Source organism: Delphinapterus leucas, chromosome 13, assembly GCF_059928025.1.
Source record: "Delphinapterus leucas isolate spDelLeu-1000000601 "Yukka" chromosome 13, BTC_Dleu_Yukka2, whole genome shotgun sequence".
Taxonomy (NCBI): Eukaryota; Metazoa; Chordata; class Mammalia; order Artiodactyla; family Monodontidae; genus Delphinapterus; species Delphinapterus leucas.
In genome coordinates, this window is record NC_143141.1 from 989,085 (window position 1) to 1,011,253 (window position 22,169).

General features: G+C 45.0%; 1 protein-coding gene across 8 annotated transcripts; it reads right to left on the bottom strand.

The window, feature by feature from the left end:
- Positions 1–1,462: 1,462 nt before the first annotated feature.
- SOWAHC (sosondowah ankyrin repeat domain family member C) lies at positions 1,463–22,143 on the bottom strand. 8 transcript variants are annotated; one of them, XR_016395320.1, is made up of 3 exons: positions 20,926–22,141; positions 19,665–19,880; positions 1,463–5,952 (listed from the first exon to the last, which is right to left on the bottom strand). XR_016395320.1 is itself a non-coding variant. In XM_089922511.1 (2 exons), exons 1-2 carry the CDS (start codon positions 22,068–22,070, stop codon positions 19,733–19,735), a joined length of 1,293 nt encoding a protein of 430 aa, XP_089778637.1. In that variant the 5' UTR covers positions 22,071–22,141; the 3' UTR covers positions 13,252–19,732. The 8 variants fall into 8 exon arrangements, 2 of the variants coding, with proteins under 2 accessions (XP_089778637.1, XP_022454752.1); XR_016395319.1 differs by lacking the exon at positions 1,463–5,952 and adding an exon at positions 13,252–14,931; XR_016395318.1 differs by lacking the exon at positions 1,463–5,952 and adding an exon at positions 13,252–18,938.
- Between the last annotated feature and the right edge of the window lie 26 nt (positions 22,144–22,169).

Sequence of the window (22,169 nt, forward strand, 5' to 3'; positions counted from 1 at the left end):
AGAATTTAAAAATCCAAACATTTCATAGAGGACCAGGAATTTCCAAACTACACATGCCCGTGTCCTTCCCATTCCCACGCCCTGGTGGCGTGTGACCTGGCAGCACAGCAAGCTCTTTTATTTTTACTATCTGTAGAAAACTGGCAAATTTATATTACAAAATTACCAGATGCAACTTTAGACATTTCAACAATGCTTATGAACACTCTTTTGATGTCTGGGTTTGCTTCACAATAACATGAGATGGGGAAAGTGGGTAGGTGAATAGATGAAAGGCAGTTTCACCAAAACGTTGATAACTGTGGAACTTGGTTTGTGGGGACACTGGGGTTCACATACCTTCCCTTATTTTTAACATTTTCCAAAATGCAAAGGTAACAACATAAAAACCACCCAGAGGGCTTCCCTGGTGGCGCAGTGGTTGAGAGTCCGCCTGCCGATGCAGGGGACACGGGTTCGTGCCCCGGTCCGGTAAGACCCCACATGCCGCGCAGAGCGGCTGGGCCCGTGAGCCATGGCCGCTGAGCCTGCGCGTCCGGAGCCTGTGCTCCGCAACGGGAGAGGCCACAACGGTGAGAGGCCCGCGTACCGACAAAAAAAAAAAAGGAGATTCGGGCTTTGAAAACACAAGGAATCATATAATTTCTAAGTATTCCTGTGAACCCTCCATTATGCTTAATGCACCCTTTCAGAAAAAAATAGAGGGCAGGAAAAAAGAAAATTCCCAGCCCTTTAAGAGCAGGAAGTTCCTCACTGACACTATGGATAAAATGGACAACTGATGGGAACATGCTGTTAGCACAGGAAACTCACCTAATGCACTGTGGTAACCTAAATGGGAGGGAAGTCCAAAAGGGAGGGGATATCTGTATGTGTATGGCTGATTCATTTTGTTATGCAGTGGAGGCTAACACAACATTGTAAAGCAACCATACTCCAATAAAAATTAATTTAAAAAAAAAATAGGGACTTCCCTGGTGGCGCAGTGGTTAAGAATCCACCTGCCAATGCAGGTGTCATGGGTTCGAGCCCTGGTCCGGGAAGATCCCACATGCCGTGGAGCAGCTAAGCCCATGCACCACAACTACTGAGCCTGCACTCTAGAGCCCACGAGCCACAACTACTGAGCCCATGTGCCTAGAGCCTGTGCTCTGCAACAAGAGAAGCCACCGCAATGAGAAGCCCATGCACCGCAACAAAGAGTAGCCCCTGCTCGCCGCAACTAGAGAAAAGCCCGAGCGCAGCAACAAAGACCCAACACAGCCAAAAATACATAAGTAAATAAATTTATATTTTTTAAAAAAAGGCTCAGCCATCAGGCTGGATTTGGCACACACACCCACCCAATAACAACAACAAAGAGCAGCGAGTTCCCTGGGTTCTCTCCCTCTTAACCTTGCGTTGTTAGAAAATATAAATGACCTTTTTTTTTTTTTTTTTTTTTTTGCGGTACGCAGGCCCCTCACTGCTGTGGCCTCTCCCGTTGCGGAGCACAGGCTCCGGACGCGCAGGCTCAGCGGCCATGGCTCACGGACCCAGCCGCTCCGCGGCATGTGGGATCTTCCCGGGCCGGGGCACGAACCCGTGTCCCCTGCACTGGCAGGCAGACTCTCAACCATTGCGCCACCAGGGAAGCCCTAAATGACCTTTTGTAAAAGGCAGGTCAGAGCCTCTAGATTACAACTGATTCCCTCACAGAGTTTCCGAAGTAAGATCACTGTTTCACTGAAGGCTGCAGAAAACTCTGGAGAAATGTCTGGTTTTTTCTTCGAGCAGATTTGGCCTAATGCTTAAATCCATCACTGAGTACAAATACTCTTTGAATTCAGAAGGTAGAGAACAAGTGCACTTGAAAAGTCTGAGTGAGTCCCTACAAGGGGAGGTGCTGCAGATGGAACTACTTTGACATGAACGGTCGATGTGACGACAGGAGCATCCTAGGCACTGGGCAATAAGCTCCTCTTCCCAAGAATATTGGAGAGAAAACCCAGGGGCGCTGTGCTAGATTGCTCCGTGTCTGCTGGAAAGGGGTTTGGCCAGCAGCGTCATCTTCTGGGCCCAGGCTCTGTTTGGAACATGACCGGGGCACCACTGGAGGTGGGAAAAAGTCTCCAGCCTCTATTTACAGCAAGAAACACCATCGCAGAGGGTTGGCAGAAGAAACAGGGAGTCTTACAAGAACATCATCTCAACAATGCAACACCCTAGGCATTTGAACTGTTTCTTAACAGTTTTAGTAGTTTTTAACAGTTTAGTGCTTTTTAGGAGAACCAGTCCTAGTAGCTGAGACCATGCCCTCATAAATGAGCCACTAAAGGAATCTAACAGACAGCAATAGTGTATTATAACCATCAGTCTTGCCAAGAACTAAATGATTCTTAAGTTCAACTACTCCTAAAAAGCCCTGCTGTGGACCACAGCGAGTCATCAGCTCCACCCTGGCTGGAGTTTACCTGCTTTGGGGAAAGGGATCCTGAAATACTACTACTAAAAAGAAAAGATAATTATGCAATGTGATAGAGGTGCTAATTATCGCTACAATGTATAAATGTATCAAAGTAACATGTTGTACACCTTAAATTTATGTTATATGTCAAATATATTTCAATTAAAAAAGAAAGTAAAAAATTTTAAAAAGAATCTAAATGAGAATTAAACAAAGGAAACCCCGTTGCTGAGATTCCATTAAAACATTTTTTTATTACTGTGCAAACCTACTATACAGTACATGGGGACTCAGGAATTGATTTGATTAACACATTTGTGAAAGCTAAGTCTAACTGGACTGATTTTTAAACGAGTCAACGGAAGAGGTTGCACAGAAGGCCCAGCCCTGTCACTGCTACCTTTGGCAGGTGGCTTAGTCCCACTCTAGAGGTGCCTTCAAAAGCAGGTTCAGGAAAAACAATAACAAAACACTCAGTCCAAACACATGACTTGCACACCTGGTGGGGAATTTGGAACTTGAGTTTGCATTTATGGGACATAAAAAAGGAAGTTCCAGGGACTATTAAATCTCATGTTTTCAGAGAGCAACCCAATGTCTTCCCCTTTAAATGGACTTAACCTGCTTCTAGTGAGTGCTACCAATACCTGAAATGCTTTATCTTACTTTGAATAATAGTTGAATAATAGTTTTATTCTGTTACCTTTTTTAAAAAACTGTAAGTTGCAATAAGAGCACAAAGAATCTCCATGCATCTTTTGTCCTGATTCTTCACGTTAACATTTTGCCACACCTGCCCTGACCTTCGGTCTCTTGCTTCTTTCCCTGAACCATGTGAGCGTAGCTGCAGACGTGATGTCCTTAAGTGCGGATAGTGTGTATTTCCCAGAAGCAAGGGCAGTCTCTTACGTAACCACAGAACCAAGACCAAACCCGGAAATTATCATCACACAATCCCATTATAATCTACAAGCCTTATTCAGATTTGGCCAATTTAGCTTAACAATGATCCTGAGCAGGGCCCTGTGGGGCTCCTGGGCACAAAGCCTTTCTGTGTCCCCCATTTCTTTTCTTTTCTTTTTTTTAAATAGTTTTTTTTTTTTTTTTTTTTGGCTGTGTTGGGTCTTCATCGCTGCACGCGGGCTTTCTCTAGTTGTGGTGAGCGGGGGCCTCTCATTGCGGTGGCTTCTTGTTGCGGAGCATGGGTTCTAGGCACGTGGGCTTCATAGTTGCGGCATGTGGGCTCAGTAGTTGTGGCTCGAGGGCTCTAGAGCATAGGCTCAGTAGTTGTGGTGCATGGGCTTAGTTGCTCCATGGCATGTTGGATCTTCCCGGACCAGGACTCGAACCCGTGTCCCCTGCATTGGCAGGCAGATTCTTAACCACTGCGCCACCAGGGAAGGCCCCCCCCCCCATTTCTTTGATCACAGGAAACAGACTTCTTCCAGCCCCCGTGACCTTCCCTGAGTTCCAATGGGCAGATTCAAGCAGTTGTTAATTAGGGGAGGGAAGGGATGTGAGACCAGGGAGAAACAGTCAAGAGCAGCCTTGGGGCAGGGTCCTGTTTCCCCATCAACAGATAGACACAACAATATCTTTGAACTATTTTGCAGATACTGAAACCCCCTCCAGGTGGGAGAAGTTAACTGTCTGCTGCCCACAAGCATGTAGACCCCAGACCAGTTGGAACCAGAAGGTTGATGATGCAGACTCCCGATTACCTCACCACCAGCCAATCAGAAGAGTGTCCACGAGCAGTGCCCTCTTTGAACAATTACTATAAAACTTCTCACTATCTTCTCCAAGGAGGGGGACACATCGTTTTTCAAGGCAGGAGCCCGCTGTGTCCCCCTTTGCCTGGCAAAGTAATAAAGCTCTCCTTTTCTATTTCACCCAAAACTCTCTCCGAGATTTGATTCAGCACCGGTGCACGCTGAAACTGAGCTTTCGGCATCAATAACGTCCTTTTAGCAAAAGAAAAGCCTGGCTGCTGTGCTGCACTTGCTGTCGTATTTCTTGAGTCTCCTTTAATCTGGAACAGCTCTCAGTCTTTGTCTTCCACAGGCTTCACAGTTTTGAAGACTACATTTCAGTACACTGTAGAAAGTCCCTCCATTTGGGTTGGTCGGCTGTTTCCTAATGACTCCGTTCAGGTCATGCACCTTTGGCAGAGATTTCATAGAAGCCATGTTTTTCTAGTGCAACGTATCAGGAGCTGACGTATAATCATTGTTAACAGGAAAACTGTATCTTGGTATGCCCTTCTCAGTGAAATAAGAAACCATAAGAATTCTAAACTATCATCGGATTCATAATAACTGTAGTACGATTCTTTGATTACGCATCAATTTCCAGTCGTAGGGAGAGTAGAGACTGGGTCTCATCCACGTTTATGACTTAGCAGCAGTGAAGGGCATGACCTCCAGTTGGCACCCACCATGGGAATGAGAACCGCCCATCTTTCCTTTTGGTTTCCACTGTCTCCCCCCATCTCCGTTTCTTCCTCAGCTCAGACAGGGTCAGAAAGTCCAGTCCAGGTGCAGCTGCCTCCCAGGATGTGCTGTGTGGCTCCACTGGTGAGCAGTGGCTAAAACGTCCTCACCCACCACTTGACAGGGTCAGATCACTGAAAAATAAACGATTAAAAATTTGAGGGACTTCCCTGGTGGTCCAGTGGTTGAGACTTTGCCTTCCAGTGCAGGGGATGAGGGTTCGATCCCTGGTCTGGGAGCTGGAATCCCACATGCCTCGGGACCAAGAGATCAAGGCATAAAACAGAAGCAGTACTGTAATAAATTCAATAAAGACTTTAAAAATGGCCCACATCAAAAAAAAAATCTTTAAAATACGATATGCCAAATAGTTATCTCGCTTCTGCTAAACACTGAAGTTGTGTAAAGTGGACTAAAGAACTAGATCACAAACAGTCAAAAACTGTTCTTTTTGCAATTTCAGAGAAACTTAGGATAAAACATCATCAGTTTCAGGATTCTCCATAAACTGGTAATAACATTTAGGCTCTTGCCATAGCCCATGTGCAAGTGGGCACTGGCACATGACAAAATAAGTAAATGTATCAGCAGTGCAATATTTAACGAGAAAGAGATGATTATGACTGTTTACCAGTGTGAAATAAAATTCATATTTTATGGCAAGACAAGAAAAATTTAAACATAAAAAATTCTTCTCTGCCCTTTGGCCTCCTCTCTCCCCTTACTGAGCATTGTGTATCTGCATTAGGCATCCACCAAAGCTCCCCATCAGCAGAAATACCTGCTCAACCATAAAGAGTAACATTCTCCCAGCTCAGCAAGACAACTCCTTAAAAGACAACGCTCCTTCTTGATCTTGTAAGCGCTCACGTGGCCCACCAGGACTGTGCTTAGACCTGGATTATGTAAACTGTCAATGATATGTCACTGGAAGGGAACTCCCTGGAGATCCAGTGGTTAGGACTCCACATTTTCACTGCAGGCGCCTGGGTTCGATTCCTGGTCGGGAAGATCCTGCAAGCCGCACGGGTCAGCCAAGTGAAATAAAATAAAAATAAATAAATAAATAAATAAATAATGTCATTTGATGTACAGCCCACTTTCTCAAAAAACTTGACTGTACCTTGACTTCTAACGGGTGGAAGAATTCTCAGAGCTTTCTGAGATGTTCTTCCCAGATTATAAAATAAATAAAATCTTCCATTTCTTTCCTAGATCGACTGATTAATTTTTCATGGACACCAGTTTTTTATTTCTTCATGGATACTCATTTGTTGTTGTGACTTTATATTATTTGCAAATAACTAATATTATAGCCATCACCCCCCACCTTCTGGGGCTTACTGTGCTATCAAGACATCAGCTCTTAGCCTAGCTATCCATTTTCCAGAGATGATCTGTCTTTTCTCTCTGGTTTGTTTTAATGTCTTCTCTTTGTTTCATGTTCGTCAGTTTAAGCGTGTCTCTAGGCCTGGGTTTTTGTGGTTTGTTGGACTTCCTGGTCAATGACTGGTGTTTTTCCATCAGCTGGGGAAAATTCCCAGCCATTATTTCTTTAAATATTGCTTCTTCTTTCTCTCTATTCTCTCCTACTGAAATCCTAAATGCATGTATCTTTGATGTCATCCTTTCCTTTCTGTGTCTTAACTTCTTTTTTACACTAGAATAAAATCTGTCTCTCTGAGCTATATTCTAGAAAAATTCTTCAAATGTGTCTTCCAGTTGATTGTTTTTCTCTCCTGGTGTAAGGCTGTCCCTTAAGTTTATTTTTTGTTTAAATGTCAATTATTATACATTTTATTTATGAACATTTTAATTCTTTTTCAAGTAATCTTATTCAACTTACAGTCTCTTGTTACTTGTTCACATTTTTGTGCTGACTATTGAGAAAGGAACATGAGAAAATCCACGCCCTGAAAAAGCTTCCCATGTAGTAGGAAAATAGGCAAGTAGAAAAACTAAATCACAGCATCACAGGGGAAACGCAACAGGGAACACGCAACATATAATGTAACCAGCGCATCAAAAGCTTCCCAGAAAAAGTGACAAACTGCAACCAAAACCACCAGTTAATCCATTTTCTACAATGGCGTCCATACGGTATCAGCTGCTGCACAAACTAGGTTTTTAAGGGAATTAAATAGAATCAACTCCCGGCCATAGGAGAAGCACATGTCCGCTGACTCTGAAAACCAGCCAGTCGGTGGGAGTCTAGGAAGCTAGCTGTCTCTTAGGCTGAGTCCAACACCCATTTTCTGTGCTGTTAGGTATCATCCGTTTGCCCCCAGATTCATTCTCTAGCCAAGTTTCCTTTTTAGCCTTGTCTTCACCGCCACCCACCCCTGAGAATCGCTGCAGGAGGTAGACGAGGGCTGGACAGCAGTGACATGTCCTTCTGGGGGGCAGGCCCGGGGCGGGGGGCAGCTTCCCTGGGAGCCTCAGCCTTCCCTGCTGGTTCCCTTCCTCCTGTCTATTCTTTTAAAAATCATTACTTCATTTGAAAGTCTTTCCCGAAATTTTAGCTGAATGTGCCTTCTGACTGCTGCCAGGACCCGCCCCGACGCAGTTCTCCCAAACCGGTTTCCACAGAGCATTAGCACAATAAAAAGGAACGACAGTAAGTTTATGGCAACTTATTAAGATTTTGAAGCCGAAAGGAACTGGAATGGAAAGAAACCCAAAATGGTACCTGTGTACTGCACCTTGGACAGCACGTATTGAAGAGATAACGTGACACCTGTTTCCTCCCACCTGGCTGCTGCCCACACCTAGTTCCAGCCACAGGGGTCAGCGTGGGCCCCACGGTCAGGGCGGCCTGGCCTTTTAAAAAGGCTTTGCTGAAACCCTTCAGGGAGCTCGAGGCTTTTCAGGGCAAGAGCCACCTGTCTCCTTGTATGGCCTTGCAATAAACCTTTCTCTGCTCCGAACTCTGACGTTTCAGTTTGTCTGGCCTCAGTGTACATCAGTGTACATGAACTTGCATTAACATCATATGTGGACAGCAAGAACTGGAAGAGATGGTACTGCAATCCGATGATGACCACGAGTCAACAGTTCACACAACCTTCAGAGAACCAGTGCTCTCAGGGTATTTTCAAAATATTTATTTCAAGTGTTTAATCTTGGAAACTTTCCATCCTTATACATCTTTAGCTGTTACCCCACAAGTCTTCCCTGATCCTCCAGATGGAAATGATCTCATCTCCTTGAGAAATAAAATATCGCCCGCCATATCAGTAAAGAAAGGATGTCACAGTCATCAGCAATTGCACCCCTCCAACCACGAGTTGGTGAGCCCTGAGGGGACTCAGGAAGGAAACAAAGAACACCTGCCATCTAGCAGCCATCAGACTGCAGCCACTCTGGTGAGCCTTGAGGAAACTCGGGATGTGAAAACACAGGATACTGGCCCCCAATAGCTGAGGTGCATATCAAAGGAATGCTTTCAGTGAGCCCAGACTCTTGCAACTTCCCATACAGAGAAAAGCTCTAAATTCATTGAGATATCTGGTTTTCTTTAGTTAACAATAATCTTTTCACGTTCAGGCTACCTGCCCTTTGTTGCAGAACTTTTATATAACCTGGCTCTCCCCTCCCCTCCCTGGAGCAGTTCTCTCAGGGTTACTTGAGATGCTGCCTCCCAGGTCTGAGGTCCTAAGAATATCTGCCGAATAAAACAGAACTCTCAACTTTTAGGTTGTGTAATTTCTTCAGCCAACATTCTAACCCTCAGCATCACCTTGTCTGTATAAGCCACACAGATGCGTTTCTTATTCGTTCCTGCACTGCAGCTATTTGGGGGCATGTTCTGTGTCACTTCTGACTGGGTCTCTTCAGGGCAGAGCCTGGGACCTGGATCACTGTTTCCTCAATGGGGGAAGCACACTGCTGCTCTCCTTGTATGAGATCAGAGTGACTTTTAATGAATAAATATCAGCAAATATATATATACACATGCACACTTATACAAATATTTTCATACTTAACACTCAAATTGGTACCAAGTGGGATTGAGATTTTAAAATATTTAGTAAATATTTATAAAGCTAATTTTTATATTAAGGTAGAGATTTATCATTTTTCAAGCTTGTGGAAATAAGGCCCAGTAAAATAAAAATCAATATAATTTATTTTTCAAAAACTACTTTAGGGCAAGTAATGTTTGTATTTGCTAGTGGCTACTCAGTAGGATTTATATTTAGTAGGACACATAATTGCCAACTTGCTTGCCAAGAACATGAGATTCCTCTAAAGGGAAAGGAATAATGATCTCACTTAAATTTTTTACGGTTTAAAAATATATACTGTTTAAAAGTAGACTGAATGTACCACCTGAGCTGTACCGCTGTGCAAAGGTAGCATGTCGTCATGTTGGTGAAACGTGTGAAACAGAAAAAGGTATAAAGCAAGCAGACAGACTTTGCTGTACGGCAGCTATCAGCACAACATTGTAAATCGACTATACTTCAATAAGGAAAAAAAAGAAAATCTATTCCATGTAATTTAAAACAAAATAATTAGCACATTAAAAAAAACGCAGACAGCTTTGGGGAGAAAAGGATGAGTTTAGCAGAAATTATTAGAATACGAATGTGGACATAAGTGAGGGAAGCGTACACGTGTAAACTGATGTGGCCACATTCGGGAAAATAGGAAACACCCTTCTTTAATGGTTAGTGATTAGCTGCCTGTGACAGAAACCAGGAGACGGGACCCCTGCCGTCCCCCGGGCCTCGTGAGTGTTAGGGGGCAACCGCAGGCCGTGCTTTGAGGACCCTCCCAGAAAACCACCAAACAGAGGGCCATGGGGCCGCCCGCCCCATCTTCACCACCCGGAAGACGGAGAAGCAGGAAGTCAGGCCCCGCCGCCGCTGCACCAGGACCAGCACTTCACATCACACAGCCGCCCGCGAACAGCAGCACAGCTCACGAGGCCCCAAACAAAAGCGCGCATCGATATCAACAGGAGAAGAGAGAAACTGTTACAGTCATGCAACTACACAGCAAGTAGAGTAAACAATTACCACCATAAGCGAGAACATGGACGAATCTTACAAATACTGTTGAGCAAAAAAGTCAGACACAAGGAGTACAAAACAGTCAAAATGAATCTTTGCCATCAGAGTCACGGGCCAGGAGAGGGTCGCCCTTGTAAGGAGGGCAGGGACTGGAAGGGGCATGAGAGGGTTTTCTAGGGCTGGTATCGCCTTGTGTCTCATTCTGGGTGACCCGTTACACAGCTGCTGTGATGAGTTTATTGAAAAGTCATCAGTGTATACATAGAATTGAGTGCTTTCCGTATGCATTTTCTTCACTTCCATACAGAAGTCTGGGTTTTTGCCTCAGCTGTGGATCCAGGCCCACACTGCCCCAGCTGCGTCCACACCAGGGATGGGTGCCTCCACACGGCTCTAGCATCCCAAGGCTAAGGACCACACCAAGACTCTGCTCCCGGAGGAACCCCACGGCCAGCCTGCCTGTGGGTGACACAGCACTGTAGCCCACACCTCACTTTGATCTCTCTAACCTGAGAGCAGCAGTTTGGAAGCCAGTCTAAGTAAAATTCCCAGATTTGTGGGTCTGACAGGCGTAGCTGTGAGTGGGAGAGACGTGAGGCTTGGACGGGCCTGCAATGGAGTTGTGTGACTGCCTGCAGACCAGCCCACTCCCCTTCTGCTCCCTGGTGCTCCTGCCGTGGCCTCTTCCGTGCAATCTCGCCACGTCTCAGGGACAGTCATGCTTTATCACTTAGATTTTTATCGTGAATGAGTTCAGAGAAGCAGCACAGTGAGGGAGAACGGAAGTGCCGTGACACAGAAGACCAAAGAATGCCTGTCTTGTTCTTTTTTCCCTTGTGCAATATTCCAAACATATAGAAAAATATAGTAAATGTCTACCCATTACCCAGCTTTATCATATTTAAACATCTTGCTATGTTTGATTCAGATTTTTTTAAAGAAACAAAACTCCATAGATACAGTTAAGTTTCTCCACTTCGTTCTCCTTTTCCCCAGAGGTAAAGATCAGATTAAATGTGGTATACATTACCCTATGCCTTTTTATGATTTTAGAAGAGGAAGAAAACAGCCTGATTTGGTGAAAAAAGAGGGAAAAAGAACTCCTGCTTTAATTCCACTTGTTATGTGCTCAGTACTTTATTTAGTATTTTAAACCATCCTCACGATATATCATTTGAATCTCAAAAGCACTAAGTGTGATGCGCTGTACATACAGCATTTATCACCTCCAATTTATAGATGAACTACTGAAACTCAAAATACATAGCTGCCTAGGTTTAAATGGCAAGTAAATGGCAGATCAATTTTCCAGTTGTAAAGAAATAGTGGTCACTTTCAAGGAGAAAGTAATCTAGGTTTTTCATGAGTCAATTATATCTAAGTAAGTATTTTAAAATACTAAAAGCAATACTAATTGAGGGTGAGATCAACATGAATTGATGAAAAATCTGAATTATAAGATGTGACAAGTGCAATTCATTTCTATTTAGCAAACTTAAACTTGGCTGACAAATGTCTGCTTCAACATAGGCCCTGGGGTTAGCGAACACGTAGCGTGACCTTCAGCTAGGTTTCTGGGGCAGGAGAACAAGCAACCATATCACACGAGTTTCTAATTAAAATGACCTCAAGGTCTAGCCTGCCCGACTTTCCACTGGTGTTAGGAATTCCCTCTTCAATATCCTGCACTAGTGGCAGAATTAGCCTTGAATGAAAGACACATGGTGGTGGTTTAAAGTCCCCCTCGCCCCCAGCAACATTTCGCTTAAATACTCCTTTATTCTGTTCACTTGCTCCGCAGTTAGTTAAGGGCTTAATTGCAACACAGCCCACACCTGAATAAACAGATACCTGTGTTCAAGCAAGAGTCGGCAGGAAGTGCATGGAACCCGCCGCAAGCAGAAGGGTCACCCGGTGCAGAGTCTATTATCCCCGCCAGGGAGGAAGGCGGAGCTGACCTCCAGGAACATAGGGGAGGTTCCCGCAAAACAGTTTTGTATGATGGGCTGAACCATGGCATTGTTTTCATCTTAGCCTCAGACCACATCCAGGCCCCCATGGTCTCCTTTGAACACTTTGATGCAAACAGCCGCCAGAGCAGGGGATGCAGAGCCTCCCTCCTGGAGCCTGCAGACTGACAGGTGACGCCGAGCCCTGATGGTGCACAGAAAGGCGACCATCATATTTCTGTAGACTTAAACGGGCACAAAGATGACGCAGGAGAAGATGGCCATCCGGTGCTCCCCACCGCAGGCTCTCCTGGGTCCTCTCTCCCTTCTTTCCTCTCCCCACCCCAACCTTACCAATCTTGCTGTGGAGTTTTTTCAGGACGCTAAATTTGTTTGAAGGTGGTTTTCCAGCTTTTTGATCAAGGAATGCACGGTTTTCTAGTGGCGATTAAGGTTTAACGTGTTACCTCTCCTGGAAGGAACTTTGCCAGGAACAGGCATTGGGCAAGGCCTTGGGGAAGATAACCAGGGTGGGATGGCTTTTAAACGGACAACATGGCCTCACACAGACCCCAGACTCACCTCCTAGCAGCTCTCCACCAGCGCCACTCAGCACAGGTCTGAGGAAAAGCAGCTCCAGATGCATCCCCTTCTTGGAGATCCGAAAGCTGTGGGCAAAGTATAGATGGCGGGAGGGCCAGGCGGCCAGAAGAGCCGTTCATTCCTCAGTCTTTAAACAGCTCCTGAGAGGAAGTACGTTCAGGGTGGCTGGGCGAGACGAAGACACCTGCTCTTGGGAACAGACAGGGGCCAGAAAACCAGGGCCCCGGGAGCCGGGGGCGCGCAGCGGCAAACTGTCAACTGGTCAGGGTTGGGGACGGAGGCAGGGAATGGGCAGCGGCAGGAAGCGACCCCGCTGCCTGCGCATCTCGGAGAAGGGTGCCGGGCCTGGAGAGGGCCTGCTGTGGGCAGCAAAGGGCTGGAAGTGAGACAGGAGACCGGAAGCCGGCGCGGGCGGCGGTGGCAGAAGCCCTGGGGCGGGCGTGCGCACGCCTCCCGCTGCAAGGGCGCCCCGGGGCGGGAAGCTCAATACCAGCTTTTTCTCACTTCTTCAATGTCTGCATTCCATATAACCCAGCAGAAACTGGGTAAATCATTTTAAATCAAGGAGAGAGGCCAGCCTGAATTAAAGAAAAGTCCAATACCCAAAAGTATAGAAGGAACCGTTAGCTGGAGTTACACGGAGATGCAAATGGCAGAGAAATGAGTAGTCTTTACTTTCCGCCCTTTCTTCTTCTAACTGTCCATGAGCATACACTTTTTAAAATATAAAAATAGTAAATAAATTAAAGCAAGGCATTTTTATTCATTTGAAGTTCATGCATAGTTAACTGGGTATCAAAGCTGTAGCGAGTAACATTTTTTAAGAGTAGTTTGCAAGCAATGAGCAAATATCCTTAAAGATTCTGTCCTTGGGACTTCCCTGGTGGCGCAGTGGTTAAGAATCCGCCTGAAAAAAAAGAAGAAAAAAAAAAAAAGAATCCGCCTGCCAGCGCAGGGGGCACCGGTTCGAGCCCTAGTCCGGTAAGATCCCACAGGCCGTGGAGCAACTAAGCCCGTGCACCACAACTACAGAGCCTGCGCTCTAGAGCCCTCAAGCCACAACTACTGAAGCCTGCGCTCTAGAGCCTGTGCTCTGCAACATGAGAAGCCACCGCAATAAGAAGCCCGCGCACAGCCAGGAAGAGTAGCCCCAGCTCGCCGCCAGCATGCAGCAACAAAGACCCAAGGCAGCCAAAAAACTAAATTAATTAATTAAATAAATCTATTTAAAAAAAAAGAGAGAAAATTAACTTCAAAAAAAAAAAAGATTATGTTCTTAAAGACATTCAACCATCTTCAACCATCACCCTTTGTAGTAGAGCAAAGGCAAGCGTCTGCCTATTCCAAAATGAGATTCCAAAATTCCGAATTAGTGGGTTACAAATTTAGAAATTTATGGTAAGGAAAGTGGTTGCCGTGTTGGTGGTTCTCCTCCAGGTCCACCTATAATCCCAGGATTATGCAGAATGGGCCCTTCCACTAGAGCTCAAGTGCTCAGACAAGTCGGTGGAGGTTGGAGAGGAAAGAGAGAAATGTAACCACACACTGCACATTTTAGCAACTCCACCACTGGGAGCTAAGGAGATGTTCTTTCCCACCACAGATGAATTTTACCCTAGGTGAGATGGAAAGGACCAAACACCCAAAAGTCCAGTTCTATTCTTTTCCTGTGCAGAAGCAATATTAAATGTGCAAGTCCAATCTGTCTCGCCCATTAGTGCTTGTCTGCGGTTTGTCTGGTCTCTTCTTCCACAGGGACAGTGCGTTCTCTGCATCACAGGGTGGTAGCATTGCCTTCTGTGCTCCCAGAGAAGTGGCACAGCTCGTGGTCCCCGTGCGGCCTGGCACCCAGCTGCCTGAGTTCAAGGCCAGGCTCTGCTGCCAACTCGCTTTGTGAACTTGGGCAAACAGCCAGTTTCTGCCATGGACTCCTCATCAACGAAACGTAGATGCTAGATTTGGGGCGGGGGGAGGTGGGAGAATTAAACAGCTTACTTTTCATAAAGTGCTTAAAACCTTGCCTGGCGTACACAGCCTGCCTCCTGGGAGAACTGACGGTGTTTACAGCCAAAGAACACCCTTGGCCAGCTTTCAACCCCCTCGGTGCTGACTCAGCCTGCAGCAGGGCATGGAACTGCTGACTGCAACTAAGTAACTGCCTGGTGAATGCAAGCTCGTCATGGACTGAAGGTTTGTGTCCCCCAGAATTCGTGCTGAAACCCAAACCCCAAGCTGATGGTGTGAGAAAGTGGGGCCTTTTGGAGGGCTTCATCTAATGACGGGATTAGTGCCCTTACCAGAGACCCTCTGACGCGACAGTGGGAGGACACAGGGAACAGCCGGCCATCTGTGAACCAGGAAGCGGGCCCTCACTGGACACCAAATTTGCCGGGGCCTTGATCTTGTGCCCCCGGCTTCCATGACTGTGAAAAACAAACTCAACTTGTAACTGTTGTTTACGAGCCACCTAGTCTATGGGATTCTGTTTCAGCAGGCCGAATGGATGAAGACAAAACTTGAAGATCACATTCATCAATATTGGAAACTTCTGGACAAATGTCAAGGATTCTCAATTATCTTTCTAGAGTATTTAGCTCGAAGTTTCTTAGAGACCCAGAAGAATATTCTAACAGGCGCTTCCAGGTTCTTTGATCAGAGCGGCGTAAAGTTTGGTTTAAAAAAAAACAACAAACTTTTACGATCCTACTTTACTATTAAACTTCATTCTAAGTCAGCCAAATTTGGGCTGAAACTTTGGTCAGAGTGGAAGGCCTAGAGCAATGTTTCTCAATACTGCATCAGTCACAGGGGTGCTTTAAAATGATCCGTTTTAGCTTTTCAGGTCCTCATGTAACCCCTGACCAAATATTTCCAAAGGCTGAGTGTTCTACCTTATGTGACAGTCCATGGCATATTCAAAATGATTATTAGAAAGTTCTCTAAGCTGAAATAAACTTCATCTCCCTATTCTCTTGCTTTTTATGGTTTCACAGAATAAGTAGTCATTTGTACGCATGATAATACTTAGAATATTTAAAGCCAGTTAAAGCAGATTCTCCTGGGGATTATGTACTTGAATAAACTTGTAAGGTAAAACTTCTTATAATCAAATTTACTGTTGAAAATCTCTTAAGTTGCTTACAAAGTAAAATCCTAATAAAGCCGATTTTACCTCCAGGATTGGAATAGATTGTTCCTTGGGCTGGGCTGCAGATGCAGGGGCTGGCTGGCAGTACAGCCACATTGTAGGAAAAATTCTTACCTTTATTCAATTGGAATGAATGCATATTGTTGAAATTATCCATGTGATGCAACATTATGAAAAATGTCCTTAGTGTTTTCCATTAAAACAAAACACTTACTGTGTACCTTCGACATGCCAGGCATTGTGCCAGTGGGGACACTTGTCATTCATTCCCCGATAAATATGGAAGAGCAGACACTTTATTAGCTGAATGGGGAAGTCACTTCCTGAGACAAAACTGACATTTGAAGAGAAGATTGAGGAGAAAAAAGTTTGGTAACATGAAAGCAGTATACTTCAGAAAAAAGAAATCTGATAGTGTTGCAAACAATTCTGCTGCTATATCTTGAAAAACAGGTTCAGGAAGGGTCACCTTCCAGCCCTCTAATAGTAACTATTTGACTCATCATTGAAGGAACACTGGTTTGCAGCAAATTCCCAAGTACTTTTAGGATTAATTTACAAGAAACTCTAAATAATACCATGTATTTAGCAAAACAAAAAATACTTTCACTAGGAAAAATTGAAGATATCTTCATGGGGGCTCCTCAATGAATCCTTTTAAGATAAGTACTTCTAAGGAAAGAAGTCATTCTAGAAACGGAAACTAGACTTATCTTGTTTTATAAGCTGTCCTAAATTAACAGCAACAACAAAAAGCCCCAGCAGCAATCATAGCAGGATCTTCCTGAGAGGGACCAATGGCGGACAGTTACAGCAAAGATTCACAAGTCCCTCTGCCACCTGCTGAACTTGGTTAAAACAAAGATCAAAGGCAACCTTGATGAGGAAGTAAATTCATTAATATCCAATGTTTGATAGATATTAAAGGAAATAGAAAAAGGCATTCCCATCTTCCTTAAGCTCCAGTCTGGGAAGGGAGGGTTTATGGTAGCTGGTGTGTGCTTGAGCCATGGGTTTTAAAAATTATTTTAAATTAATTTTTATTGGAGTATAGTTGATTTACAATGTTGTGTTAGTTTCTGCTTTACAGCAAAGTAAATCAGTTACACTCATATATACATCCATTCTTTTTTAGATTCTTTTCCCATATAGGTCATTACAGAGTACTGAATAGAGTTCCCTGTGCTATACAGTAGGTTCTTATTAGTTATCTATTTTATATATAGTAGTGTGTATATGTCAATCCCAATCTCCCAATTTATCCCCCTCCTTTCCCCTTTGGTAACCATGTTTGTTTCCTACATCTCTGACTCTATTTCTGTTTTGTAAATAAGTTCATTTGTACCCCTCTTTTTAGATTCCACATACAAGGGATATCATATATTTGTCTTTCTCTGTCTGACTTACTTCACTCAGTACGACAATCTCTAGGTCCATCTATGTTGCTGCAAGTGGCACTATTTCATTCTTTTTTATGGCTGAGTAATATTCCATTGTATATATGTACCACATCTTTAACCATTCCTCTGTTGATGGACATTTTGGTTGCCTCCATGTCCTGGCTATTGTAAATAGTGCTGCAATGAACATTGGGGTGCGTGTATCTTTTCAAATTACACTTTTCTCCAGATATACACCCAGGAGTGGGATTGCTGGGTCATATGGTAATTCTATTTTTACTTTTTTAAGGAACCTCCATACTGTTCTCCATAGTGGCTGCACCAATTTACCTTCCCACCAACAGTGTAAGAGGGCTCCCTTTGCTCCACACCCTCTCCAGCATGTACTTGTTTGTAGATTTTTTGATGATGGCCATTCTTCCTGGTGTGAGGTGATATCTCATTGTAGTTTTGATTTGCATTTCTCTAATAATTCGTGATGTTGAGCATCTTTTCATATGCTTTTTGGCCAACTATATGTCTTCTTTGGAGAAATGTCTATTTAGATCTTCCACCTATTTTTTGATTTTTTTTTTTTTTTTGATATTGAGCTCTATGAGTTGTTTGCATGTTTTGGAGATTAATCCCTTGTCGGTCCTTTCATTTGAATTTTTTTTTTTAAGGTAGTGGTAGAGGTACTACCCTCTCCCCAAGCTGATTCCTCCACTACTGGTGCCCAGCTGCAGCACCTTTGCCAAAATTTGGCAATTCAAAGTGCAGAAAAGATAATGTTGTGGAAAAGCATCAAGTCTTGAGATCTTACTGCCATTGACTTTGTGACCCTGAACAGCATCAACCTTCATTCCCTTATCTGTAAATTAAGGATATATGGCCAGTGATTTAAGGGATAGAAAAAGGATCAAATAGATGCAAACTTCAAAAAGCATTGTGTGAAATGTAAAACCCCAGACAGGTAAAAATATAAAGAACTATAGCGATTTAGACAATTCAGAGGAAAAATCTAGTGTGAACGTTTTATTTTGACAAAACAAACTTTACAAATTTTACATTCTAAACTCCCAAAGTTTCACTTATTTGAAAAGTAAGAGACAAGGCATCCTGGACTCCAAGATTTCAGGCATGAATAGACTAGTGCCATATTTTCAAGTTTTATAAGCTAGCTGTACTTTATACACCATAAAAGTGAAGAGAGCTGTGACAAATTCACTAGTGTCCAGTGCACCTGTAAGAAACACACCGACACACCTGGAATTTCTAACCACAGTTTCACATCAACGACCTCTGAGTAACTGACGTGCATATTTCCATTAATGGTAGGCACAACTCCACAAACATCAAATTACACAAATCACTTGCTTTTTATAATCTCAATTTGGAAATTGAAAAAATAAGAGGAACAGAGTTAAGCAGCTGAAAATGCTGCACTTACTGCACACAAGTACATCATGACAAGGAATGCTTAAAGTTCCCCCAGGAATGATTTTTGAAATTTTAAAGTATATTTTATCTGAAAAGTTGAATTCTTTAATGTGAAAAGCAAGTTAAGTATTGACTCAATCCCTAAAGATCTAGCAAGTTACAGATTCTGTGCAATTAGGCACTAACATACACATTTGAGAGATTAACACTGCTCAGTGGAACCTGGAGGTGGTTCCGCAGTGTTTTTATGGTTCACTTTGGCTTCACACGTCCTTGAAACCTTAGACTCAGTGAGAAGTTACAACTTATCCCACACTAGATACAGGCAATGTGGTTATGATCTGGAACAAATGACTGCTTTTCACCTTCAAGGAACCTAATTTTGATTTATACAAAATTAGATTTTCACCCACATGTATGGATAAAAGTGCTTCTCAAATGTACATATCCCACTTCCATAATCCTAAAACAAAAGTAAAGGCACACAAATGGACAATGGTTTATATATTTTATGTGAATGTTTTTCGTTAGTCTTTATACAAAATCAATTGCTGTCTAGAGAGGTGTGACCAACTTGTTACAAATTTCTACAACTTTGGAAATTAAAGATCTAAGAACTCTCTAAACACTGCAGTTCTGTGCAATTCATGTATTGGTTCATTCACTCTGAAATCTGTTAACTCTGTCATCACTATAGGCTGCAATACTTATATTGTAGCAACTATGAGACCAAAAAGACCAAGGGAGAAGGACGTTTTGGAATTAGTCTCCCACAAGTCGTTTTGAATCTTGTTACAAGTGAATGTAATATGCCTGTGAGCTAAATTGAACAATAATTATAAAGACATTCACCCTAACATATTTGAACGAAATATAATTAAGAACCACAGTTAAACGAGTCTTTAATTTTAATGACCGATATTTTTTCACTTATATGTGAAGGGATTCAATAACCAGCAGCATTTAAATATAGAAATAGTCCCATCTATTTTCTTTTCCCTTTTATAAAGTGCTATTTTTAACTGGGTAGATTTACTAGCCAGCTTTCCAATAACTTCACTCCATGTCTCTAATAGATTCAAGGAAACACTGGAAAACTGCAAAGATTGAGTATTTTAAACATTTGCAAAACATTGCTACAAAGTATTGAGACTATGAATGTATTTCATTAGTAAAATAAAAAGTGTACCTTGGGCTTCCCTGGTGGCGCAGTGGTTGAGAGTCCGCCTGCCGATGCAGGGGACACGGGTTCGTGCCTCAGTCCGGGAAGATCCCACATGCAGCGGAGCGGCTGGGCCCGTGAGCCATGGCCGCTGAGCCTGCGCGTCCGGAGGCTGTGCTCCGCAACGGGAGAGGCCACAACAGTGAGAGGCCCGCGTTCCGCAAAAAAAAAAAAAAAGTGTACCTTATGTGAGAATATTAAGTTGATTTAATAATTACTTCACAGAAGCATCAGTTCATTAACATTTATGTCAATTTTTGTTAATAATCTAAACCAGAAACAGTTTCTGTAGGCAATTCAACTCTAAGCACTGTCAAATAGGGTCATGCCAAGTAGAACCAACGGTTAAATTACCCCCAGAATAAAAACTCAGACAAATTCAGACTTTTGGAAAAGCAAAACAAGTTAGTAAGAATCAGAACCAGAGGTAACATTTACTTAAAAGTACCATAGGTTGCTAAAAAGTGTTTTCTTTAAATAAAAATTTATGTAGTTATTAATAATGTACCTTAATACTAAGTGCAGTGGTATTAGAGATAATTAAGAGGAAACCACACAACAGATTAACTCAAAAGTGAATGTTGCCTATTTCTTTAGTTCAGTGACCAAAGCTGAAATTGCTTTTGAAAAGAGGTGAACACTACTTACAAGTAGGGTACCAAGAGATTTCCAATTGTATTCACATTATTCTCTAATTAGTATTTGTGCATTTCAACTCTGACCTGGCCTTCAGTAGCATCTTAAAATCAAATGCAATTAGTAAAAACACAGGGTAATATGTCGGTTTGTTCACACTTACAAACACTACCAGCTTCATTACAATTTGCACTTCCTGTTGCTCTTGAAGAGTCGCCACTATTAAAAACAGATACGAATGTGCAATGCTCCTTACTCTGCATGGTAGCCGGCAATGTTTCAATCAAAGGGACCCTCAGTCATCAGCTCTGCACCTGATTTTGATACACTTTCAGTCCTTAGAAACAGGGACTCCAGCGCAGAAGGGTGGCAGGGGGAAAAGAGGCCTAGGTCAAGGTTTGAGGAATCGCTTGGAAATCCACTGCAGCCATACTGCTAAGGAGAATTCCTCCCCATCCTTTCCAACCCCCCGAAGTAAGAATGCAGCATTTAGCTTAAGTCTTTTCTGGTCTCACTTCCTTGTCTACACCTAGTACCCTATTCCTAAGACGACAAACAAGTCTTAGAACGTTCTAAAAGAAATCATTTTTACCCGAATACATTGGACTTGGGTCTCAGTTTGAATGAGGATGAGTGGCCTTTAAAAGGCCGGTCCTCCTCTTCGTCCTCCCCCTCCTCCAGGGGCTGCTCCGGGTCTCTGAAGGAGGGTGTGGTGTGGATGATCTGGGTTCGGAAGCGGATTTTGTTGAGTCTGGGTTTCATCCGCCCACTAGAGCTGCCCGAGGCTTTGCGACCCGGCTCCTTCGCTTTGCCCGCAGCCAATCCCTCGGCCAGGTGATGGTGATGGTGGTGGTGGTCCCCGCCGTCCTCCAGAGCGTGCGAGAGCCTGCCGGAGATGAGGGTCGAGGGCAGCACCCTCGAGAGCCTCCAGCGCCCTCCCCCGCTGCCCGCCGTGCTCTCGGCTTCGTCCTCGTCCAGGGCGCCCACCAGGGTCCGGATCTCCTCGGCGGTGCTCGGGCTCAGGTACTGCGAAGGCTTTTTGCCGCTGTAGTCGCGCACGTCCACGTCCGCGTCGTAGGCCCCGACCAGCAGCTTCACCACCTCCACGTGCCCGTGCATGGCCGCCAGGTGCAGTGCGGTGTAGCCGCCGCTTGTGCGCGCGTTGATGTTCACCGGCAGCCGGTGCTGGCCCGCGAAGCGCACCAGCAGGGCCAGCAGCTCCTGCCGGCCGTGCTTGGCCGCCCAGTGCAGGCAGGTGAAGCCGGTGATGAAGTCGCGCTTGGCCAGCAGGCCGGGCTCGCAGGCCAGCAGCCCCTCTAGGCTGTCCCAGCGGCCGTCGGCGGCCGACAGCATCCACGCGTGCTCCAGCGGGTCCAGCGTCAGCGCGCCCGCGCCCTCCTCCTCTGCCGCCGCGCCGTCCGCGCCCCCGGGGCCGCGCCGCAGCTGCGGGGAGCTGCCCGCCGCCTCCCGGGGCGCGGGGCGGCCGGGCCGCGGCGCATCGCCAGGCACCTCGGGCCGCGCGCCCTCTTCCGCGGGGCCGCCGCGGGGCCGCCTCCCCGGGGGCGCGCTCGGGGCTTCGTCCGCGGGGTCGGAGGGGTCGGCGGGGTCTGCCGCCGAGTGCCCCGGCTCCCTGAGGCGGCCGCTGGCGCGCTGCTCGGGCGTCCCGCCCAGGGCGCCGCCGACGGGCTGCTCCAGCTCGGCCTGGTCCCGGGCCCCGCACTCCACTGGACCCTCCATCCGTGGCCGCGCACCTGGCCGGCTCCGCACCGACGCGGCTGGCCCCTCCTCAGGCTCCTCGGGCGCCGCAGCGGCCTGACTAGCCGCCACCGCCCCCCG